General features: G+C 39.2%; 1 protein-coding gene across 1 annotated transcript in view; it reads right to left on the bottom strand.

Annotated features, from left to right (window-relative positions):
* Positions 1-19,325, bottom strand: part of fgf14 (fibroblast growth factor 14) — a 93,715-nt gene extending 74,390 nt beyond the window's left edge. The window contains exon 1 of the mRNA XM_079666467.1: positions 18,444-19,325. Coding sequence (XP_079522593.1) covers positions 18,444-18,651 — 208 coding nt within the window. The 5' untranslated portion in view covers positions 18,652-19,325. The remainder of the gene's footprint in view (positions 1-18,443) is intronic.
* Positions 19,326-27,188: the final 7,863 nt, after the last annotated feature.

Raw genomic sequence — 27,188 nt, 5'->3', positions numbered from 1 at the left:
GAATGAACAAAACCCTTTCCATATCTCCAACTATTATTAGCATAACCCTCACTTATATGCAACAAGGAAAGAGGTGTCGAACCTACGCCATCTTTTCTATTAAATTCACTTAATATTTTCTCTACTTCTGTCATCTTTAATACGAGCATGTCTAAAAGTCAGAAGGCAGAGTAAATATTGTCATTTTTGAACAAACAAGTGATCAGAAGAAGAGTAACAATGCCAGTGTATATTGATAGAAAAATGTTGGCCAGTTTGGGTGACATAATTATCACTTCCCACATGTCTCAAAGCAGCAGAGGAATTAATCAGTCTTTAAGAATCACATTTAGTCTCTTCAGTGTACTTTTATGTGTTAATACATTGTCGTGTTGAGCTGTTGTATAACTATTCAACCGATAAACCTTAGGCAAACTCTCAGAAGAGATTACTCTATTGAGAGCATAACAATAGACAGCCTTCAAATCGTGACTCTGTAGCTATAAGTCTGTGACTTCTTTATTTGCCATTATTAGAGAGCAAGTCTTACATCACTTTGGGTAAGGTGTTGAGGCCTGAATGCAGATTAACTCAATGTGAGCTGGATGGGTCTGATGGGTTTTTAAGAGCGCTGGATGTCTCCTGTGTTAACGTTCTTATGGCTATCTGTGTATAAACATGGGGCGACCAAGCTAGCAGACCACATGTAGGCAGAGTAGAGAAGAGAAGAGAGGAGTTTGGTGTCACTGTAGATCCACAGCCATGCATCATTCTTCTTGCCCTCCTTGCTTGGCCTCGGAAATAGGTTCATATTTTATGCAGGACAAATAATACGGAATAAACTCCAGAAGCATTGCATACATAATTAAATAACCTCCTCCTCTTTGGCATGCTGCTGCATCAAAAATAATTGGAAGAGTGGACCACACACACACACACACACACAAACACACACACACACACACACACACACATATAGACATGCAAACATACACTCTCTGATACACACACACACACACACACACACTACAAAGTGTGACCTTCAGGTTTGATCATCTGCAATGCAGTGATTAGTTTTATTGGTGTGGAAGCAAACTGCATTGATAAGACTTTTCCCCTGCTCATATGGACTTCACTTCATCTGTGCGTCTTTTAAAAGTCTCAGACTACTCATGTCAGTCATACTCAGACTGTGAATAACTAAAGTACTCTGATATTAGCAAATTAAATATTGTATGTCCTGCGTTTTCCCGTGTCTACCATCATACAGCTGGGCTGTTTAAAAAGGGCAACAAGTGTAATAATTGTGTAATTATGCTAAGAGTCTAATCCAAAAGCTCTCTGCTGGGACTCACCGTGCTCGACTTCAGCCTTTAGTGCCTTGCGTACACGCCGCTCAACAATCTTAGCAAAAGATATTGTCTCCATATCTGCCTGCCAAAGCCTATACTGTATCAAGTTAGATTTATCATTCCATTTTTGACGATAGCTCAACTTACATTTAGAACAAACATATCCTTTGCAATGCTGCTCGGGTTTTCACACCCCTCATAATGTCCCGTCGAACTTGACACCACCTTTTAACCCCAATGCACAAGTATGGGCATATTCTCACAGATACGTCACCTGTCACCTACTTGTGGAGACCCCGCCACCGTCTCCCACCAGAGCGTTCCAACATGTAGATAAGCATATCCCACAGATAGCACCGACACTTCCTCAGCTGGGACATGACCTGCTAGAAGTGCTGTCATGTTGTGGCTAAATGGTGTTTGGTGAAATTGCTGGTTTGGTTATTCACTTCCTGTAGAATGGTGTTCTAAAAATATGTTCTCATACAATAAAAATTGAGAAGAATGAGAATGTTATTTTCGTATGCAACAGAAATTGAGACTTTGCATTTAGTCCCCAAACAAAAAGGTCTCTAAAAAGATTGTGAGTTCAGTAACATTTTCGAACCGACTTGTTTTAGCCTCCACCGTGTCCCCTGGTGCTGTATCTGTCTGATATCCCACAAACTGTACCTGAGTGCTTCACCGTCTCTGGCCTAGTGTGTGTAACTGAAAACAACCGGCCTTTCTGCGCAGAGAGCAGAGCACTCACCACCACAAACAGGTTACTTAGTCACTGCCCCCCCCCCCCCCCCCCCCATCAGCTAGCCCTCTTTCTGCTTCTGTCTCTCTGTCTGGATAAAGGACAACACTAACAGGGGGGCCCAGCCTATCACTGTGGGATATGAACATCAAGCCAGCAATGTGCAAGGGGGGAAAATATGAATATAAGAACTTCCAAATGGTCATCATTAAATGTTGGTTAAGTTATGCAATTGCCCAGTAATAACCAGGAAAGCAACAGTGTCAGACATGCCGGTAGGATGAATCAAAGTATTTTTTTTTTAACAGCAAAATGGTCTGTAAGTGTTTTGCTGCTCCCGAACAATGTATACACAAATCCATACAGAGAGCGAGCAGGAGCAGAGAGAGAGGGAGAGAGAGAGAGAGAGAGAGAGAGAGAGAGAGAGAGAGAGAGAGAGAGAGAAGAGAGAGAGAGAGAGAGAGAGACGGGGAAAGACAGAGGCAGCAGCAGCACAATACTGCCTGCTGCACTGCAGCAAAAATCTACACAGCATACCGTAGCCACCACACAACCTCCAGCACTGCACAGAGCAGACCCCTGTAAGGAGGGAGAGGAGTGATAGAGTGAGCTAGACAATGTGTATGTGTGAAAAACAGGAACATGTTTATGTTATTTAGAATTCGCTTTTTCTAGGATATTCAACAAATGAAATTTCACCAAAAAAAAAACAAGAGGATTTTGTATGCGTCTGGAACATATCCATGAACAAAGCTACCCACAGAAATTTGGAAGAACATCCCCCAAGTCCAAAGCGATACAACAAACAATGGAGGATGCACTGAATAAGGCCAATTTCAATATTTTACTAATTCAAAGGCAATACAATTCTCTGAACACCTCAAAGCCAGTGAGCCAACTTTTAATAGCTTTGTGTCGACAACATGTTCAAAAGAACTATCAACTGGCTGCTTATTAGCCACAGCTCCTCTAACTGGGCATCCAGACTGAAAATATCCCCACATTTAAAGAATGCAAAGGAGGAGGGATGTTCTTGCAGGTACTGTTGAGACCAGAAAACATTATGCAGTTCAGTTTAAGTAATATATCCATGAGTGTAATTGTTAATCAGACAGTAAACACTGCACTTACGTTTTAAATATTTTGGAGGGAAGAATTGTACTTCTCAAGAAGGAAGTTACCATAGCGACAATGATTTATTTTGTCATTAAACCTTAAGGGTAAACGGAAGAAATTACAAAATCATTACAAGACAAGTGCACTTTGATGTATCTTTTTGGCCAGCACCTATTTGGATTAATTCAGATATGGGTCCAGCAAAAAATGAGCCAGGTTTAATTTTTTTGGAGGAGATCCCGGCATTTGTTGCCAGCATCCTGCACCTCCTGCAGGGACAGCCTGCAGCCGGAACAATGGTTCACAAGCTTGCTTATTTAAAATCCCAATAGTCCAAAGAAGTGTCCCATTGGACCAAAGCCGAAAATATGTTCATCCAAAAAACAACAGGTAATGTTCCCAAAATACACATTTTGTTTACCAACTTACTCTGACTTCGATGGGTTAGTACCGGATAACATGGTGGGTTGGATTGGTTGAGCTTATGGGGTGAGATTGGTTAGGGTGAGAGTATTAATATAACGGTAAGACAATAAGAAGCAGTAATGCCTCGCCATCATTCTGCATAATGATTTCTCTTGGAATTCTGTTTAATGTAGGAAGTGAGTATTTTTCTGAGAAATTCAGGACAATGACTTTCAGACAAATGGGCTTTAGGTCCAATAAAGAATATTTTACAGACTATAGAGTGGTTCAGTAACGCGTCCCTAAAACCTGGAAGTAAGCTGCGCATGGGTTTCGATCATAAATCTATCGATTTGATTTATGATTCGAAAATTATAAAAGTAGGGTAGACATGTGGAGATTATCCGACTGAACAAAACGTGATCCGTCTCAACCACAGACCTTATTTCGAGCTATTTTCCAAAATCCTATGGAGAAATTGCATTGCTTTTTTGTCGAGGGAACCGGAAGGGACACATGCGCAGCTTACTTCTGGGTTTTAGGACGCGTAACTGCACCAGTGCAACACTCTATTCAGGTACCGGACTAATGGTCATTCCAAATGATGGCATTACGCCACTTGTGCTGCGTCAACAATCTGGTCTCATAAGCGCTGAAGTCGTTCTGAACGTTGGCTAACAGTACCTCAGCAGAGACTCCTGAAATCTAGACCCTATTGTAGCTTTAAAAACTAGATCAATTACTGGACGTCTATCACAAGAACTTAAAAGCAATTTGGCACAGAACACACATTTCTGAGTGGCAAATCATCAGGTTACCATGAGTGGCTAGAAAAATAGATGGAAAGAGTGAGTGACAACCTGTTCATTTAAATAAACCTGACAATCTAGACGGGAACAGTCAGTTCTGCAATCGATAGGAGAAGGAGACAGAGCAATACTGCTACACTGCAGCATGTAAAAAAATAAATGCCCTACCAAAGTAAAACTTAAATCCCCAAAACTCACCCCTACACAGAACACAATTCAATACTTAAAGTACCTTAAGTTACCTCAAAATACTAACAAAAGGGCAGGTTGGGGGAAAACCAGTAGAACAACTACATACTAAGCTCCTTTTTTTATTTTCAATTGATGTCTATTCTTGTTTAGCTTTAACTATTACGTTTACATCCAACAGGTTGGTTGTTTTCTTACTGAAATTACCCCGTTGACCTTGTACACACACACTTTGGTAATGCTGTTGATACATATTGGCATAATGACCATAAGAGGCTGTAGAGAGAGATGGAGATGCTGTAGATGGAGAAAAAGACAGATAGAGAGAGAGTGAGCCTTCTGCTCAGCGTATCCCGTCAGTAGGGAGCAGAGTCAGATGAGATAATGGACAACAGTAATAAATGAGCTAGAGGCCAACAGAGAGTCATGAAATTATATCAGCAATCAATCATAATCAAATCATTAAAATGTACTTCCAGCACAGGAAAGAGGCAGACCCAGCTGACCTCGCTCTGCGTTTCCCTCCGCCCGTCCTCACATCGCTCTAAAACAGCTCGGCAGCAAGGCATCACTTTAGCACTGTCTCTCTGGCTGTATGGTCTGTAGTAACACATACTGTGGCTCAATATCACACACACACACACACATGTTCAGTCTGGTGTGCTTAATAAAGGTTAAAAATGCCACATCCTTGTCATCAGCGCCACGGGGGAACATGTCCCAACCTTCTTGCCGTACAGCACAGAAACAAACTATTGTGACTGCATCATATTCCAGATCTACTGTAGATGATGGCCTGGAAACGGTATCACTGAGACTCAATCGACAAACTTTTCTACTATTTTTCTACATTTGAATTAGCATTATCATAAAAAAAAGGTGCTGCTGAATCCTGCGTCTTCATCAAAATGACTGTATTGGAAACGTATCACTCCCATGAAGGTTGATTTCTTGTTGTACGGTTGCCCCCGTTATATTTTTGACATTATTCCATTTCTATAATCCACTTCACCGGTTTGTCAGATTCATTTTCTACAGTACGTGTTTGTTTTCTATTGGATTCATCATCTGCATATGAATACTTTCCACTTCTTTTACTTTTTGTTTCCATTAGGTCCTTTCAAGCATGAAGTTTGCCGCCTGCTCATCCTGTGTACCTGCTGTGCATCAGGTTCTCAGAGCGGAGCAGGCTGTTTAGAAATCCATCCTCAAAAGGAATAATTCAGAACCAGAATGAAACACTTTTTGTCACTTGCCTGAGTATTATCTCTGATTTAAGCAGGTTGCAGCAGCTTTAAAAGATCATCCACTCATCCAATATACAAATACAAAGCTTACAAATCTACTTTTAATCATGATACAATTTGATGACATTACTATTTTGACTGTCCCATTTTTTATTTTACAAAAACCTCCTGCTTTATCTTAAGTGGAATTCAGATCAGAGATTTGAAATACAACCTTGAATTTTACCAACAATATACAGTCAGTCTTACTAAAAATGCTTGCTTATAATGTCATACACATGTTTTCGTGCACACATTTGAAGTCTACAGCCAATTCGATTCAACATTTTTTTTTGTTGAAAAAGTAGTTACATCTTCAAAGCAAATGTTACTATATAAACTGGTGGCTGTATCGGTTAAGAAGAACTTACTATCACAATATAATTAATACAATCTCAAAAGACTATATGTCAATAATCAATACCAAGTTCACTTTCACAAATGTATTTTTCTAGGGATATATCTAGGGATGCACCGATCCAAATGTTCTAACCTGATACTATTCTGATACCTAAACTGTGGTTCTGAATACCAATCTAGATGAACAGTTCTCTTTTAGTCAGATTGTACATTTGTGCATCATTGGGTAGGATAACATGATGTCAGGGATATATCAGATAGTGAAACACTTTTAAATATATTTTATACATTCTTGGTTACATCCCATTCTTAATCCACTTAATAAAGTTGATATCCCTTTATTTATTACAAAATATAACACCATTTTAATTACTTTCAGCTTAGTTTGTAATTATTTGTTATTAATCACATTGTAAAGATTTAAGTCAGCATGTAATCTTCATCATTTACATGTATTATATACATATATAAAAATACCTCAGTGAGCTGGAGATACTCTTGACATCCCTCAAAATAAATGGCTGATTGCTATCTGGAGGATTTTGGTATCTACATTACATGGGCTATATTACAACACCGTGGTCAAGGATGTGGTCATCTCTGCATGAGATCCATTAGAGCTACAGTGTGAATGTACTGGAGCTGTGACGATGGATTTGGTGAGCTACCGGTCATAGGACACAAAACTGAAATAGCTAGAGGTACCCTCGCGTTGTGTTGAATCGTTTGTTTTCAACACAAGCATAAATCAATGTGACTGCTTTACAGTAATACACATATCTCTGTAAGAAATAAAACCACAACATTACAGTGGTCCAGCTCCAGGTTAACTCATGAGAGGAGAAGACGGCAAAGAAACACTAAGGACAAATGTGTGAGGAAGTGTATTTATTGAGGAAAAAAAGGAGAAAATAGGTAGTTTGAAAGAGAGTGGGGTGAAGGAACAGAAAGCAAAAGAGTGAATCCTGTTAGATCAGATGCTAAGCAGATATCAGAGGCTTGCCTACAGGAGGAAGAGTGTAAACGTCTCAAAACATAGACCAGCGTGATGTCAATCATAGGTTTCACTGGGGGATTTTGTTCAGTTTATTTTGTCAGTTTTGTGGAGCTTGTGAGGATTCTGGCATCTGCATCAATGATGAATCAACTATGACGGTAGCAAGCAGAGCAATCAGGTTAAATGCAGTGAACAGCTTCTTCCTGTAACAAAAAGCTTAACAAATGGTGAATTGACAAGACCATGAAATCAGGGTGGAATCTGGGTATATTTCATCAATGAACCATATCAATAAAGCTCTGGTCTTTGCCTATGGTGATCACTAAAGTCATACCTTTGCAGCTTCTCATGATGACTTGAATGGCTGAAATGATACCTCTTTTGTGGGAGCTAAATACTCCCTTTAAAAGACATCTCCACTATAATCATGTCAGCTTTCATTCTAAAGAGGAAATGTCAGTGGGTGTAGCTGTTCATTTGTCGCCACAAACCAGGTGGTTAATGGTGTCACCATTGAATGGAGAAAAAGGGCTACAGCACAAAGCGGACGTGGAGAAAAGCGGTGCTGGTATCATTACTAATAAAAATGTCAGTCAGTAGAAAAGTTTTAAAAGATTCCTTGAGGATTTGTCACAGTTCACTCCAAAAAGGTTATACTGTACCTAAGTGAAGAAGACTAAATCAAAAGTGATCTATAGCATTTAAAGAGGCCACATTATGCTTTTGGGGGGTTTCCCTTGCCTGTGGAGTTTCTCTCCCACACACTCCCCCCCTGCCTAAAACGCCTCCATTGGACATAGTGACATCACTATGTAAAACTCTCACTTTTGTTGGCTACAACACATTGTAAGTGATATAGGCTAAGGGGCGGGACTAAGAAGATAACTAATCACAACAGAGCCGTCCAGCTAACCAATCAGAGCAGACTGGGCTCTGGTTTCAGACAGAGGGTGAAAAGAAGTGCTGAAGCACAGGCAGTATCTGAAAAATAAAACACTTTTGAACATTAAAGCATTTCAATATGTCACAGTTGAGGCACAAAATAAAAATATGAACCTGGAAATGAGCATATAGGGCCCCTTTAAGTTCTCAGGAATATATGAATAGAAGTAAGTGTTATGTTCAAATATTTATAGTGGCAATGACTACGCAGAAGGCAGTAACTGTTAGAAACAATTCTTGAAACATTTTTTCTAAAGAACCACATTTTGTTGGATGAGTCACTGGTCTCAAACACAGAGGAGAGCCATCCACCTGCTGTGTTGAGTTTCTAAGGTTTGGCTTCGAACAGCGAATAAATAAACTGCAACAAACAATCGGAAATGGGATATCATGATATAAAGGGTATTTTGTTTATTTTGTGTGTTACTGAAAAACAAATGCACTTTTGTATTATTACTGTACATCCTCTCTAATAAAAAATACACTTTAAACTAACTTTTTCAAAACGACACAAAGTCCCAACTTTTTGTCTTGAAAAAACACTACACTTAAGAGTGAGGGCCTTTCGTTTGTTTAGGAACACCTAGAGGGGCAAAAGTCAGGACGTAACATCGAGGTCTCTGTTCCACTAGTTCCTTTAAGTCCATGAGACCTCCCATCTGACTTTTATTTCATATTTCTTCTTAAAAAGTTATTGTGTTCAAGGGTTTACTTTTTTAATAAAAACAAGACAAACCATCATGAATTCGATTTAGAATTGAATTACAGCTTGGAAAATTACTCCAATGAGAATTTACCAGCATGGCAGTGCAGATATTTACGTCATCATAAATACAAGTTTTATCCACAACAATAAAAGTATCCAATGTTCTTTTTAAGTCCTTTTTGTATCGTCTTAGCTGTAACCTCCGCGGCCTCAAAAGGTCTTATCAATTCAGGACACTTATCTGCTCACAACATGGGCCCCGAGGATTAATATCTTCTGGTTTCTATCAAATAAATAAGACATGTGGATTGTCCTTTTCAACAAGGCTATCAACAAAACACAAGATTTTAAAGAATCTTCTCAACATCAGCACATGGCACAATGGTTGCAGAGACATCAAATAAGCACTGACTAAATGTTGAAGACCTTAAACTGAACTGTCACATTAATCAATTCATACCCTGAACTGTAGAAAAGCTCTCACTGGACATCCATTATAATCATCTCACCTACTTTCACAATGTTAGCATCAGTTTCACACCTCAGTAATCATTGTTGGTACTAATGATGAACTTCAAAAAGGTGCATCAGTGTCAGCTCTTCTGTACAACTGTGTACAACTGTTCAAACTTCTAGCACGGTAAATAAATAATCTCATAGTCTAACTGCATTATTCTCTCTTGCTCTCCATCTCTCTCTCTCTCATCATCACTTTGTCGCTTTATTGTGAATCAGTGCAGCGCATCAGTCCTGCTCAGGAGCTCAGCCGCTTGAGACAAAATCCCAGCAGCTCCACAGCAGCTATCATGTCATTCCTCTGGGATCCAGGAAGTGGTGAGCATTAAGATGTGTCATGTGTAAGAGAGAGCCTGCTTAGAGTTGTGTTACATCCTCACTCCTTACACAACGCCACAACTTCACTCAGAGAAGTCAGGGATATATCAAACAGCTCCCAAGGGCAGAGGGCAGATGAAGAGCCAAATTAAAAGATGAAACAAAGTGGGGAAAAGCACAGGATATTCTTTCCTGCTGTGATTATGAGTATTTTGGGATGTACCTCAATTTCCCTGTGTTCCTGTAACAGAGCTTTGAAAATGAAAGCCAGTTTAAACTATTGAAGTCAGTGAGTGAGTCAGGGACTGTTATAAGGATTTAAAATAAACGTGTGTTTCCAATTTTAAGAAAATAGTTGTTATGACTAGCAAACCCATTGAAATCCTGTTTCCCCACTGTGTGGAAGTAACAGGGAAATATAAGCAATGTCTTTTATTTCAGTGTTTTTTTTTTTAATGTATTCTACATGGATCATAAACCAAAGAAGTGGTACATTTGTTGCCCCTGTCAAGCAGCTTTAGACTCATTACATAATATCATGAAGGTGGCTGCAAAGATATTGATAAGATTGTTTATTTAGAACTAGTTAGCAAGGGACAGCTACCTTTAGCTTATTTGACAGCTTTTTTGGTTTACTCGGTTAGACGCTGTGGCTTGCTATCTAGGAATCTTGCAAGAGATTTATAATCCTGGATAGCCCAGACCTAACCAACTACTATCTAGGCCGGGTATACTAACTATTGCACAACAATAAAAAACACAGCCTCCACTATCATTTTAAATGCAAAGGAACATCATAAATCACAAAAGGGAAGCAGTCGATCCATAAAGTGCATTTTCCTACACTTTTTACCTCATGATCATCCCAACATAAGATAAAGTAATTGCAGTTATGGTAACTATCAAAAGTATTAAAATCTTCTATGAGAAGTGCCTGGCCTTCTGATAAGCCCTCAAATTGATGGATCTGTGACTCAAACTGGATATCCTGGATTGTATTTCTCACCAGTTCCGCAGGGCCTGAACGCCCGCTCAAATAGTAGTGACCTTGTTTCAATTTTATGTTTGGTTTACATTAGAAATTGAGCTCAGTGGGACGTTTAAAGACGATGGTCAAAATATCCATTATGGCCTAACTAGCAATTTCACTGACCCATTAAATGTTTCAAAATGATTGAGCACAAGAAAGTTAATAAAACTGTAAATTGAGAAACAATTTATTACATCTGAAGTTATTCCATCAAATCTGAAAGGACTATGTCAGTACCCATCCGCAAATCACCACTGTCCTCCCTCTGTGTCAAACATAACTCACAACAGTCACAGAAACAAAACTGACAGAAACTGTAGAGAGGAGATACGTGTCGATGCTTTTTGAGCATCTGTCACCAGAGGTTTCTCAGTGTGACTGATATTATGTTTCGTATACTGCATGTAGAAAATCTAATAAAAAGATACAGAGCAAACACTATCTCACAAAGTTGATAAATTATTATTCTCATTCAGCCGCATGATGTCCTTCAAAAAAAACTTTTACGCCACAGTAAACAAATGTGCCCATGATTCAAATCACACAAAATGCTCTCATCACTAAACACTCAAATTCTACAAGTGGTTCACTTTAAGGATATTTGCTTGGCTTTGAAAAGGTCTCAACAAATAGGCAACAACTGGTATTCAATGTGCTTCATTACCTACTTGCAACACTCAGAGCAAAGCAGAAATGCCATATTTCTAGCTTCAAATGTTTTCACACATTTTTTGTGGGATTTCAAAAATGCATTAGGTGGTTTAACAAAGACAGACAAGAAAGACGTATAATCTTTTAAAACGGTTACCAGGGCAATCAGGGTTTACTCAAAGCTGCAATATTATGTCATCAATCTACTAAGTGCAAGAAAACATAAAGGCTCTTTGCACCATTAGCTAGAAACACACATTAACCCTCTGTGCTTTCCTTCCATTAGGAAAGACCTACAATTTCATTTTAATATTATCTGAAATCTAAGCCAATAATGACCTGATGAGCTGACTGGAAAAGTTTCATGTTAGTCAAGTTGGACTTGAAGACCAGACCATGATCATGTCACAGACAGTTGCTCTATATTTGTTCTGCCGAAACAGACTTCAGTGTAGTTTGCGTTTTGTGCACTGATGTTTTCACAGATTTTGTATGGGATATAAACACACACAAAACGGACAACCACACTGAACTTTATATTCACTATCTTGTTGACATGGTGAACTTGCTAGCAAACAGTTGATCACATCCAGCAGATCGAGAACAACATTAATTTGGAGTCACGTGTTTGGCAACTTGACAAATATAGGTCGACATTTAACTCTGGTTTGGACTCTACCAACTCCTGAGGGGAATATCTGGCTGCTAAACGCTCTACAATGAACACCAGCTATATCTGCTAACTTTGTCTCTGTTGTTTTTGGTGCTGAGCAAGTAGCATACTGTTGGGTTTCTTTCCAACTGGAAACAGCTGCCTGCTGCGACTAGAAATTAGGCAAATGAGAGCTGAACCTAACCAATAGTGTCAACACATGGCTGTAAAACCAAAACACTTAGCCGATGATGCTCGGAAACTCTTGTAGAGCTGATAATGGGTGATAATTATCTGTCGGTTCGTTTCTTGAAACAACACTTATCACAATCAGGAAGTCATTTAATCTATTGTTAATCTAATAATGATGTTGGCCACTCAAATCCACCGAAACAAGTTACAGTTCAAAGCTGAAAATACAAAAGATTATAATGGTAATATTTTAGGACATGTCTCGTATGACATGTGTTGGGGAATAATTTGCTTAGGTATTCAACTTTTGACACAGTTCATAATTTTCCTCTTTTCACTGTCTCCTTTCCCACGGCATAGATCTACGGCCTTGGGTATTTCTGCTATCTCTCTTAAGGAGGAGCAGCTTGGGCACATTGTTGTTGCCAGCTTATGAGCGAGCACAAGCTGACATGATATAGTTTATTGTTCAGGGACATGTAGAAGCCCGTCTTTTTAGGAACGTAGGTTCCCTGGCGCACATTCTTTTGTATGGACGACAGCTCTAGTTAGATTCAGGGTCCATATTTGTTTAGTCTTGCTGATAAAGAATGTTGATTATTACACTCCGAACTAGTTAAATTCAGATGCTCCATGTGAATTCAGATTAATTTTCTCCACACATTAATCCTTTCTCTCTAGAGCCCAATTTGTTCTACTTGCCCTCTTTTCCATTCTCTCTCTATACATACACTAAATATACATTCGTCCTCATGTGTGAACTGATTTGTATGTCAACCTGATTGTCTCTCAGAGCGAGGCAGAACATCAGCCAGGAACTTGAATCTCATCATCTCTTCAGCCGGTCATATATCTCGAGAGCAGGACGGAGACAGCCCAAATTAATGAACTGTGGAAACTGATGATGCCGCTGCCATTACCACAAAAAAATTAGAGCCAGACAATGTTTCCTGTTGACCTGTGACATACAGACTGCAGATACACGCACCTTTATCTCTTTTTACAAATTACCACAAAGGAACATAGGAATTAAGTCGTCAAGGTTCAAAATAATTGTGTTCCATATTAATCACACACTTGTATTATCCGTTTTATGTATTCAATTGCAATCCAATTGAAGACTGGTGCACTCCTTTATAAATGATCATTTGCTAAACTGTAAAACGTGTTATTTTAGATGTGATATCCCAGAGCCCTCAAAACACTTGTTTATTGTTGGAAAAGCCATTTCCAAACTTACAGTATTGTTTCTGTAAGAAACCTAGCAACATGGCACGGTGGTTGGAGGAGGATATATTTAGCCAACCCTGCTGTTATTCTAATTGTAGGAGTTCTTGTTTGAATCTTACCCATCCCATTTAATTACACTGTTGTTTCTTTGTTTCCACAAATTATTAAACTAGCGTGGGTATGTGGCGCAAATGAACCGTGCATCTTTTAACTGAAGAAAAATCCTTTTAAATACTTAAATGGGAATGATTTTGGAAAGAAGCTGAATTTGAGATTTAGTGCCCTTGCTCTGAGGACTAGATGGAGGAAAGACAGCAGCAGCGTAATCTGAGTTATTAAAATGTATATGAAATTTCAGATTACACTATGGAAATCTCATAGTGCACCGTAACGAGAATATTGTACACTAAATAATTCATAATTTAAAACTTGATACGAAAGAAAACTGCTTTTATATACATGAACAAGCATTTTATGAAGGGGTGAATAAATATGCTGAGGCAGTCGTGAAAACTATTACCACATGAACCTGTCACAACACTTTATAGCAATATACCTGCAGACCGTGTAAACACGAGTCTTTAAAAAAAATGTTTGCCATCCCTCTGACAAGTGCCTTTTGCTTATTTATGTCTCTACTTTGGCACTGTTTTTGGATTTTATGAGACACAATACATTTAGCATAGATTTGTCTCTGAATGGTTTATGTAGCAGATGCCGAAACATTTACATTTCCAGGGCAAGGTTATAGCCATCAATATACAGTATGTTTTGCCTTGCCAGAAACTCAAACTAATTATTTTGGGTCACTGCTTCATGAGTGTGAGGTCAGCTAGAGCTTAAGGTTAAAGCTCCAGTATACTCATGAAAGAAACAACAGCGACGGCATTACAGCGCTGAAGCTTCGGTTCGGACTCTCGGCTCTGTCACACACAATAAAGTTGAGTTTCACTTGATATGCTATGAACCGCATCCTCACGTGGATGCCTGGGTGTTCTATGACCTGTACTGTCACTCTGCTGTCAATGAGCCACTGCTGTGCTACTGAGAAAGGCAAGCCACCTACTGACTTCATACATCCACTGCAATTCTGCTCTTTCTGCAACCTAGCTATACTGTATGTCCTTTATATTCAATGCTTTACAAAAATGCAAAGCCAAAGAAATGTCTGTGAGCACCCTTCAATTGCGTGGCTTTATTACTCATGGCAGTTCATGACATATCTTTCTCCCCTCACATTTTTCCACCAAATGCCCTCATTAGAGCCCTGTCCATCACCGCAGCTATTTGACCCATTTAATGACAGTCACAAAGTTTTAAGATGACGTCTATGTGGTCATTTGCAAGTATTAATGCTACACACTGGCTGCAGGGTGGTACGTACTGCATCTCCATTCCTTCCACTCAGCAAGTTCATCGCTTAATTGTCTTAATGAAGTATGTTCACTTAGAGACATGTTGGGACATGAGAATGAACATTAGGGGTTGGCCAGCAATGCCAGTTGTACAAGACCACACCAACCCTAAGGACAATTTACCAGAGACATGGATGAAAGGATATAAAAAGCAAAGATAAACTTGGAGGCTAAGTGGAGATGTAGTCTTTACATGATGGAAACTTGTGATGTGTTAGGAAAGTGAATAGTTCTGTTGTGTGCTGAAACTTTGATAAAGCTTGTAGACTAGTTGAGTTAAATTGACAGCTTCTAGAAATCGAATGACTAAAAACAGAGGCTTTAGACAAGTAATGTAAACACCTTGCACCAATATTTCAAAATTACATTCAAGGCAGGTGGCTTTCATACAAACCCATGTGGTTCATTAAAAGAAAGCTCCATATATCAACCTTGTGGGCATCAAAACAGCTGAATGAATGACCGCTAACTTTGAAACAAAGTAAATATAAAATATATGTACCACCCCAACTTCCGTAGATAAAGCAAGATAGAGTGGCTAATGGATTTCACAATGAGAGGGAATTGAAAGGGATGCAGACAGACTATAACGATGATAAAGGATATAAAGATGAAACGGCAAACAACAAAACAAAAATATCAAGAAGTGAAATATAATATATTTCGAAGGCATAATATTCCATGAGAAACATTGGAGGCTCACAAACGAAAAGCAGTATTGTTGTGGTTTTTGTTTGAATCTCCTTCTGTCGCAGCTATGATTCATCACTTAAATGTAATAATGTTGGAGAACAAGTCTCTGATATGATCTCACTCCATGGCTTTACATGCAATTTGTAGCATACAATGATGGTGGCTCTGCTCAAACTAAGACTTCAGCTCTTTAGAAACACACAAGCACCTATACAAAAAAACCTCTCCCCCTGATAATGAACCCCATACTAGCAAAACTACATACATTAGATGCAGAGCACAACAAGATCTCATTCCCTCATTGCTGGAGCAGAAGGCGCTTAAAGAATCAGCACTATTTCATACTTCTCTGGATGCACTGTTGGTGAAGGCTACAGAAAGAAAGCCTAAGTTTACTTAAAGTTTTTGAGTGTGTGTAAAGAGATAAAAACAAAAATATGTGAGGTACAACAAGTACGAGTTTCTATGTTTACAAAGACTGGCAGTCTTATTGATACAGCCCAGTTGGCTTAGTCTCTCTGTGTTCTCTCAGTAATGTTGTGTTACTAAAAATACAGGCCTAGTGGGCACAATACTGGTAACCCTGCCTCTGGGTCACATTTTGACAAAGCTAGCTCATAACTAAGGTTGTTTGTTCACCTCTGAAGCTGAAGCCAATCTGTTTATTTGTTTGACCGTGAACATTTAATTACTTTTTAGTCATAAGTAACAATACCTACTGCACCCCACTGACACAGTCTGCATCTTGGCCTACCCAGCACACTACTGGCTCTACCTGCTGCTTCAGCACAAACACTGACAATTGTGCCCACACCATCAGTTTTGACTCCTAAGTGAACCACCACAAAGTAAATGAGGGCAAGTCTTACTTTGAATGTTTAGGACTTCCAATCTCTGAAACAGCAGACAGAAAATCTCAGCTTTGATCGATTGTCTGCATGGTGAGGGGCAGCAGTAAGAGAAGTTAGTGTCTTTCTGCCAGCTATCACTGCAGATACTACTGTTGCTGTAGCTCATAGCATAGTGTAGCTTACATCTGACTGACATGATGTCATATTTTACTCATTTGAAACATTTTCAACAAGCCACGCTTTGAAAAATTCACAGGTGTTGTGTAAACACTTACTGCTGTTTTTAGATTGTTGAGATATTTGAGGTCAAGTTGTTGAACAAAAACATGATTCCGTTAAAACAACTCGACTGGCCAAAACAGGCAACAAACAAAAATGGCGGAAATGACATGGCTTATCCCTTCTACGAGGAATATGCGTAAAAGTGAGATAAGGAATGTAAAAACTAATATTAGTTTTTACATTAATTATCTCACTTTTACGCATATTCCTTATTCCTTTATTTATTATAACGTTAACAATGTCCATAGGCCTACTTGTATTTACAAGTAGGCCTATGGACATTGTTAACGTTATAATAAATATAAATACATATTTGTATTAAGTATTAAAACGTAGTGTTGCTTTTACGAGGCCAATGGGTAGGCTATTCAAATAGCCTACCTGTTTTGCTAGGCCTAAAGGCACAACTTAAAAAAAGTGTCCTCCTCTGCATATGTTTCCCAGTTGTTAGGAGAGTTTTTTAAGGTAATTAAAAAGATGTCTACACATTCGTGGCAAGTGTTTCCAATGTTTATTTCAAAGTAGCAATGTGTCTCTAATGCAAAAGCACAAACTAGGTCTCACTTTGGCGTGACATTTATCGAAGGGAAGCAGAATGGGATTAAAATGGTGTTTGTTTTTGATAGTAAACAGTGTTTTTTGTGTTGCTCCTGCAGTGTCAGGACGGTGCAATAGTCCCGCGACAGTATTATCATGATCTACTATACTGCAGCTGCAGTGTCGAGGAACTGCTGCTGCTGAGCCCATCATCTTCAAACCCACAACATGAGGTAACAAGTAGCCCGCACTACAGCTGTCCACCTGGGGCTTTTACCTACAACAGCCTGTTGAAAATAAAACCCACTGGAGCTCTACATTGTTACATTTAATGACATAGGCCTACTAACTAAAACTGTTTGTGTGATGCATCGCTTTTCTACCAAAAAGGGGATTTGAATAGAAACCATTTCGACTGCTCAAGTGCAGGGTTTGCATTAGTGCAGTGGAGCCCAGTTCCTTTCAACATGCCTTACTCGCACCTCAGCTGCTGGCTTCTTTAATACAATATCAACTCAAGCGCTCGTATAAAATCACATTTCCGCATGATGAATATTGGCCAGCAACAGCCGAGGGAGAGACATGAAAGAACTGTCTGTCTCCTTCGACTGGCTGAAAACACAGCGAGTAGCCCATTTAATCGAGAAGTGGTGTTGCAGAGGGGGAAACGCTGCTGCAGTAAACCCGGGGATGGAATAATCTGGTTAGGGGGAATCACGTTAGACAGAATAACTGTGCGTGGATTTGCTCCATTGAAACAGCATCCAGTGTGTTTGTGCGTGTGTGTGTGTGTGTGTGTGTGTGTGTGTGTGTGTGTGTGTGTGTGTGTGTGTGTGTGTGTGTGTGTGTGTGTGTGTGTGTGTGTGTGTGTGTGTGTGTGTGCGTGCGTGCGTGTGCGTGAGCGCTATTTAAAAAGTTAGGAGATCATGGTGCCGTGGTGATGCAGGGGGGTCTTTTGTGTCTGTGCGCTGCGCGTCCCCAAACCTGGGCTCGCCGATAGTAGCTGCACAGAATAAGTTGTTCCCCCTCCCAGCGCCTCTGCATGATCCACTCGCTGCATAAATATTATTGCAGATCTATCAATATTACAACAAAACAAAATAACGCAGATCCACACACACTGTCTCACACATGCACGCACAACGCCGGTTCACAGCGAAACGGAGGAGTAGGCATAATGGTGATGAGCTTACCACTTGGATTCTTGTTTTTCTTAAGACTCTTGCCACAAAGACACTGCAGCATATGCGTTCCTTTGCTGAAAATGTTCCAAAGAAACCACATTGATTTGGGCGAAGAGCAATCCAGTGGCTTAAACACCCAGATATAGATGAGATCCTTGCGGTTGCATAATAACACAATTGGATCAGTTTTCCAGGACAAGGCTACCAATTGTACCATAGAAAAAATAGGCTATATCCAAGTCCTATGCGCTTTCATTCACGTGTCAAAATATTCAGTATCTGTGAGACTTCTTAACAATGGTGTGTTTTCTTCTTCTGGCGTATAAAGGATTCCTCCTCAACTAGTCGATAATAGAAAATATACTCTATAAATTGCATGTGTCGCACCGGGAGGAGACGGGCCGCCAGTAAACAAACACAACTAACGTGAAAACAGTAAAACACGGTGGATTTCCGAGGACAAAACCATTGCCTATTAGTTCATCACTCTGAGGAGAGGAGGGTGGATCTGCACAGCATCAAAAGCCAAGGGAGGATGCATCCTATGCACAGACTGCTGCAATGATAGCCCCAACAAAACACCACATTGCCGGATCAAGTCCAAATCTTGTCTCCTGTAAACCAACTGCTTTGGCCAGGTCAGATAACGCCAACCTCAGTTCTCATTTCTTGTAGTCCCACACTGCAACGGTTCTGTGAAAAGCCAGGCTTGGGTTCTTGGTGTGTGTCCGTGATTCCTGGAGTGTGCGTGTCTTCCTTTCTTTGTGGGGTCTTTTCCTCTTGAGCTGTCTCAGCACCACACCACTGGCATCTCCATAAAGTACGGTGCGCTTATACAAACATATGCATGAATTTCCTTCAGCGTCGGACCTCTGTTAGAAATAGACCGGTAGGAGGGGTTAAATTGAAAGATTGGCTTTCCATTACGTAAACACGTGGTTTCTTCGCCGTCATTTCAGTGATGCTCTCGGATTTTTTTAGGATCGCACTCACTGAGACTATTGTCCCAAGTCGTTTCAGTTTGAATTATTGGAAATGACCATAGAGGGGATTTTATGCAAAAGTCTGTGTCCCGTACATTTAGAGTCCGCATTCACATCCCTCATTTCTGTACCGGTTCTGCTTGACGTGCTCTCATCTCAGTTGCTTAAGTTGTTGCAGCTTTTGTCTTTCTCTGAGGGATTTTAAGCGAAAAATGATCAGCAAGAGCTCCAAGTCACATGTGTTAAGTCTCACCTGCGATAGATTAGTTGGGGGGGGGGGGGGGGGGCGCTTCCCCGTGCTTGTGTCAAGTCATCTCTTGAAGCAGGGCTGCAGAGTACAGAGTAACCTATAGGGCACTGCAACAGACCACTATTACTCCAGCTTGCAATGTTGAATCCAATATTAGCTGTAAAAAGTTATTACAGAAGAACACTAAATACATGTTTGAACTATATGGATACCATAGTATATTATAATCACTTATGATGCAGCATAGATATGAAAATGCATTCAACTTTACTTACCACCACCAATAAAGTGATGATAAACAATTAATTGTTATAAATACATCATTATGTACTTCAACACATACAATGACGTCTTAAAAAACTAGTCTTCTACAATATGAAATGGTACACATTTCAGAGCAAAATGGTTATCATTTGTTTGACATAACATTCAGATGCAATATGTTTAGATGCCTTCTCCACTGTTTTTGTTCCCTCATCTCTAAGGGGCTGACTAGTGTTGCTCGTGACAACTGTTTCCACTGTATGAATACTTTCCCCTAAGGATTTAAAGGTTTTCCATCACAGACTAAGGGAGAAGAAAACAGTGTTCTCCCCTGATTATGCCCGCCCTCTCCGGTCAGGTGTTGAGGAGAGGGAAAGTGTTTGTCTTTTGTGGAAACACTGAACTTTTGCCTCTAGACACAGATGCAGATTTTAAATTAAATTTGGAACCAGTCGTGTTTTTGCTCTTTTGATGTTTCCCCTCCTGTATTTTTTGCATATTTCCCTTCTAGGATTTGATCATCTGTCAGCAGGAATCCCTCCCTTCAAGCACAAATGGCAGGAGTCATTTTGTCTGCCAGTGTTTGGAAGTGGACCCAATAGTTGCTCGATATAGTTTTGATCCCACTCACAGGTGTTAGATACTGTTTGCCAGGATAAGGAATACAAATGACCAGCATTATTGCCCTAGCAAAAAAGTGACCTATTTAGAGTTTTTTTCCTTCTCTCCTGTTATTTTCAATGTATTAGTAAGGGATGAGTATTGAATTCCTGCGTATAAGGTGATTTGCTGTAAATATAAGCCTACGGTAAAAAGCTGATATGTACTTATAAGTAAACAATGTTGCACTATCATTGATCTTCCATTTTCCAAATTACCTGAAAAAACCATGTAACATGTATCAATCTGACATGTAATACCTTTACGCTATATGGCTCTGAAGATTATCTATTTTTCATAATCATGTCCCTTTTATGGACAGCTTATTACTGTTGAACTGCGTGGAAGAATTATAATCAAAGGCTTATTTTATCCAACGTAATGTCGAGTGATCAGAAGCCGAGGTTTGTGCAAACAATATTAACCACAGTGCAGGAAGCTTGATGAGAAACTGGAGGGGTTCATTAGTGGGGTTGTGTTGTGTGTTCATCTCAGAATTACAGCATTAATCCACTTTAATGACCTAGTTTTGCGGCACACAGGTCTTGTCAGATGCATGTGATAACCGGTTCCTCTGGGGTGTGGGCCACTTTAATACAAAATGTTTCCTGATTGACTTTCTTTAGACATCATTATGTGTTCGCTGTGTCACTCTTTAAAGGCCAACTGTAAAGAATACCTTATTGATTTTAACAGTCAATCTTTCAATTACTGATGGAGTTTTTACACGTTGTCTACCGGCTAAAACACTAAGTGTACATACAACAGAACACAAATGTCCAGTATACTGCAAAGTGATGCAGTCATTTAAGACATTTACATGTGTGCTGTAAACTTACATCTGCATGTGTCCTGTGAGGTCAATCGGATTAATTGGGGATCAGCAGTAGTGGAGCAGTGCACTGCAGGCTCTCCGGCTATCTCCCTCTGCAGTGGCCTCTCGTGTCATCCTCACTATCGATCTGTCTACTGTAATGTAAAGTATCATAGCACCCTGGAGGATATCGTCTGACAATTTTGTCAGCGATGATTAGAATACTTCTTTTTGATTGCCCAGGCTGCGGCCAGCAGGAAGTGGCTCCCTTGTGACTTTTTAACAGCCTCTTTTCTCCTGATGGGGAAAAACAACTTGATTCAAGATGCAGAGAGGAATAGACTGGTTCTAGTTTTTCTCATGGTCTCTTTGGTTTTACTGTACACATTTAAAAAGGCTCACACGTGGGGGAGTGTGAAGATTGCGTGAGTGTTATCATTTGGAAATATATGGAGAGATTCATATCATATCATCTAATGTGAAAACATATATGAATATTTAGAGAGGTATTTGATAACACCAGTTAATTTAATTATTTTTGGATTTCTTAGTAACAGTCTGCACATACGGTATTTGTAATTTGGCTGATGTGACAGAACTAAGTTAAGCTGGTAGTAGGCATAATGAATTTAGCTAAAAAATGAGTATTGAATCAACATGAATAAGTCACTTTAAAGCATAAATGCATCCACACATCAATGGTTAATACCAAAATAAGCTCTTTTCAAAGGCCTATCATTTTGCTTTTAATTCAAGTAAGAGTTCTTCTCCAAATTGAATGAACATCTAAAGGTTGCAGGAATAAATAGGCCTAAAAAGTGACCTATACAGCATTGTAAAGCACCATGTCATCTTGGTTAATGATGAAAAAGACTGACAAAAAACACAAAAAATGTACATACTACTATTTTTGGACTATGCTGAAGATCACTTTGATAATTAAGTTAATTTTGCTATGGATATATGGCAGTGTCATTAATTAGTGTGAAAAACTGTGCAAGGCAATGTACAGTTTTCTAGATCATAGATTAATTATAGTATTGTGTTATAATTTAAAATATGTGTTTTCATTCTGCCCTTCAAGCGAAAAAAGAAAAAAAACGAACCATTACGTTTCATAATCATCTTGATATAGTCCAATTTAGACACGTGTGCAACTTTGCCCTTACCATGTCTATACTTTAAGGGATTTCTAGACCACAGGTTCAACTATTGTTGAACTATTAACACCATCCGTTCCACTGCGCCCAACGCACCCGCAGCCAAGACATCTACCAATCACAGGATAAGCATGAGCTTGGTTTGGCATTGCTTAGGGCAAGTGTTCACGAAGAAATGAACAGCTGCTGTGAACTAATTTATGACCAAACACTTTATTCAAACTCAACCCACATACACAGACAGTAAACAGTCTAAAAATAAATACAAACCCAAAATGACCTCTATTTATCCTGAAATTCATTCATTCCCTTGTTCAAAGACACAGTTGAAGGGCAGAATCACTTACTGTGCTCCACTAGGCTCAAACTGCAAGAGTACAATGTATCCGGCAACTTGTATCGCACAAATTTACAAATATCAGTTTGATCCGAATTGGCAGATGTGCACACAACACATTAACATTTTGCCTTCTGAATATTTTATTTTTTTAACACATATTATTTTATTCACTGTCAGTTACCGCTCGCTGGTACTTGGCCAAAACATCACATCATATGCGATGTTTAGACTTTAAAACCTCTCCAGTGCCTCCACATTGTGACTAATAGGGCAAAAGACCAATAAGACAAATTGAGGAATCCCACACATATAATAACCAACTCCTCTTTAAAATCCATTGTAACCAACTGTATTCATTATTGCAGAGAGATAAGGGCAGTGACACCGGCCTATTGAAAATGCAGGCACTCCACTTTAAAGCAAGCCCACATCCAGTGAATATGGAAAGTTAGACACACAATTGAATTATATCCACCAGGATATAAAGCAATGTGTCATGACCATGTTATCATGATCCAAGGCCTTTGTGTTTGTACAATATTCTGACAGCTTACATCTGTCTACCATGTGAATGTCATGGTTGGCAATTCAACAAAGTAGGACAGCTTAAAACGGTCTGCATGTCAAAAAAATAACTTAACATCTACTAAAACCAAGAGGCAACCTCCAATGAGGAAGTGCCTAAAACTGAATAATCCTTGAATGGCCAGTTCAGGCTGGTTCCAAAAGCGAAAAAAAAATAACCATTACCCCCTTTGTGAAATTCAGTTAAAATGCCCAACTAAAACAAATACAGCCTGGTAAAAAAAAGTTGTTGTTATTGATAGCTAAGTTCTCAGTTCATGGAAACAGTAAGGGGTTGAGCTAATACAGCTTAAAGTTGTGCATAGTTAGAGCCAACCAGGATCATAAGGATCAGGATCACATGGAGGAGCATTATATATTTCAGTTTCATGTTGATTGAGATAATTTTTTGTTTTTCTGCAGATTTTAAACCAAGTTACAAGGAAGAGGGACCTTGCCAGTAGCCAAGGCGCTGAGATGTTCGAGGAGGTGAAGTTGCCAGGGGTAACAGGAGAACATTTATAGTTGTGAACAAATCCGAGGTTACATTTACACTGAACATAAATCTGTTTTTGTGTTAGCTCACTGCAGCCGACTAGTCCAGCATGTTACTACTCGGCCTCACTGCCATTAATTTATCATCCTCAAAACTCTTTCAACTGTTATGCAACAGCACTTTTTTAAACTTGGAAAGGCTGCTCCTTTCATTATTTATACCCTTTCATAGCACATATCTATCTGGGATAAAGGCCTGTATGGGGTTGAGTATTAAAATGGGGCAAACTTCCTGCATTCAGAAGGAACTGCAACTGCTACAAACGGTCTTCAGAAGAGCCATTTTTAGAGGAATAAAGCCTATTTCAGAGTCATGGCATCTACTCTTCTTTAGCTCAGTAATGGAGCAGCAGGGCTGAGAGTATCGTGCCTTCGAGTCGTTACCTATTCTACCATCCATTAGCTGAAAATTGTGGTGACTTTAAAACTGCTGACTATAAATTAAGTGTGAAGGGTTTTCAGATATGGTTAGTTGAAGTTTTCTGACTGTTAACCAGGGGAACTGTACAAATCAGGGAGCAGGTCATGGAGCAAAAGATAACACTCCTGTGCAAAAGTCAAACATGAAATGTCACAAAGTGTTTTCTGCATTTTTTTGATGCCATTAAAAAATGATGTACAGCGTGCCCTATCACATGAGATAAAGGTAGAACAGGGCCAACTCTGAAAGAAGTAAGTAGTGCGCCCCAACATATCTCTAATGTCTGTTTCTATTTTTAAAAAGGTCAAGACAGGGTTTGTTATGCTTCAACAACACCGATCTGATAGATGATCACCATGGAGAAGAGAGCTTTAAAGGATTGAGGAGAGAGCTTCTGTTGGCAAAGGTTCCCCATTCATAGCGCACCACGTTAATGAAGTGATACATTTTGACCAACTGAGGTGTGAGGGTTACACATGGACAAAAAATGAAGGCTTGGTTGTTCCAACAAACCAATATTCTTTTGTGATTTGATAAGGCTTAGTTATGAAACTCCTCCATGGCATAGCTGTTCAGTAACCCTAACAATGAGGCTTAGAGCCAGCGTGATACAGTCACCTCAACAGTATCTTCTCCTGGGACCTGTTACCGTAGTCACTTTCCATCACACAGATTTAAAAAAAGAACAGGTACCAACTCTCCTGCTGATCTCACTGACGTTCTGGCCACCGGCATAGACTTAAAAAATATGAGAAATGAAGGAAATTCGGCCATTCTTAGTGCGATAAACACATGGACATCAAGCCTAAAAAATGGGATTTGATTGCTCATTAAAGTTGTGCTATACTATTTTATGTACTTACAAGAACTAACTCATTTAAATAACATAATCAAATAGTAATGGTAATGGATTTGAATATCCATCGGATAAAAACAAAGGAAATACACCATGGCCATTTGCAACTGTTTTTATTTTCCACATTTGTCCATCTAGGCTTAGGGATTAAACTAACTTCATCTTAAAAACATTAAACACATATACATAAAAACACACAGACACGTTTTTGTTATTTGTATCAGGACTTCCTGCGCCTCTCCCATCCCAAAGAGACCGTCTTATTCCCACGATGGTGCAATGGAAGATCCACTAGTGCACCATTGAGACTAACCTGGAACTAGAAACATCCCCAGCCATTCAGGACAAGAAAACAAGCTTTGTAATCTTGAAAGCATCATTATCTCCCATCTTAATTGAACATGATAAGCACAAAGCCTAAAAAAAGTATTTATATTTTGTATTGTAGATGTTTATTTTGTTACTACACAATGACAATGGATATAACTCAGTTTTGTTTCACAGTGATCATTAAAAAACTAACTTTAATCAGAGATAATAAAAAAAGAGGTGTTTTTAGAGGTGATATTATAAGCTGAATCGATATGACGTGTGAGTAATCAAGTGCTTTTGCTTATTTAATGAAGATCTGACTTCATTCTTTGTCAACAGCTGTAAATCTGCTGAGAGCTGCCTATGCTCAAAGTGTTTGTGTGGGTAGTGAAAAAAGTTATTTTGTGCTTTTATGTCTTTGCATGTTCTCTCTTCGCTTGTACGGTTTTCCTCTGGGTGCACCTGTTTCTACAGAGCAAAGGCATACAGGTTATGTGAAGCACAGTAGAGACTATGTTTTTCCCAAAGCTATGAATGGTATTATAAATGGTCGTACACTGCCTCTTGCACAGTGTGTGCTGGGATAGACTCCAGCACCCTGCAAGCTTAAGCATGTAGAGTTAATGGATGGAGTTTGTGCTAGTGATTGCCAAAATGCATGTGTGTATAAGACAAAAATGTATCTTTAGTGATATATTCAAATCTGATGTATGGTGGAAACAGAAATATACCACTCTTTTCTCAACCTGAAAGTTGATGGTGGCAACATCATGCTGCAGTGAATGTATGTGATTATAAGGGGTCAAATTAAGTCTGCCGTAACAGGAACACATTAGGTATTGAGCTTAGTCTTGAATTTGTGGTATTAACTTGGCTTTTCACACACAAAAACATATTTTACTTGACATAGCTTGAACCTTTTCACGAAGAGCTGGGGAGTAGTCCAGAAATGCTTAGTGGCTGCAGGCCTATACATAGACTGTAACTGCTGAAAGAGCTGCTTCTACTTGATATCTACTTGAAAAGGGTTAATTGCTTAAACAGTCAATCATTTTGCATTTTATAATTGTTATACATTTGAGTAAACTCTGAGATTTAAATTCACTTTTAATATGAAATATTAATTTCTCTTGATCACAAACATATCCCAATCACAAGACATCAACTGTGAGTCATTGTGGAAAAGAAAGTAAACGGAAAGTAGTTTCGTAGGCACAAATATGAAAGAAGTTACATTATAGCAGCATGCCTCAATCATTATAGTGGATATTAATTTAGCCGTTTCCCCACTTGAGGCTACATACATTGACAAGGCATTTTTATATTTTGGAAATACGATAGAAAAAGGAAAGAAGGAAAGCATGTGGGATATTGAGTCCCAGTCCCTATTTGATTCCCTTGTATCTCCCATCTGTCCCATCTCCCGTCTCTTCTAATACAACAAAGTAACAAATTGGACTGGAAGCATTTTACTGCCTATAATTCATTCATGAGGGCTCTTCCTATGCACTGAGATGTGACCGCGTGGGAACAATTAATTGGCTTGTGAAGACATCCGTCAGACATGAAGAAGCC

The sequence above is a fragment of the Notothenia rossii genome, assembly GCF_949606895.1.
Source record: "Notothenia rossii genome assembly, chromosome: 2".
Taxonomy (NCBI): domain Eukaryota; kingdom Metazoa; phylum Chordata; class Actinopteri; order Perciformes; family Nototheniidae; genus Notothenia; species Notothenia rossii.
This window is presented reverse-complemented; position numbering and strand designations above follow the sequence as displayed.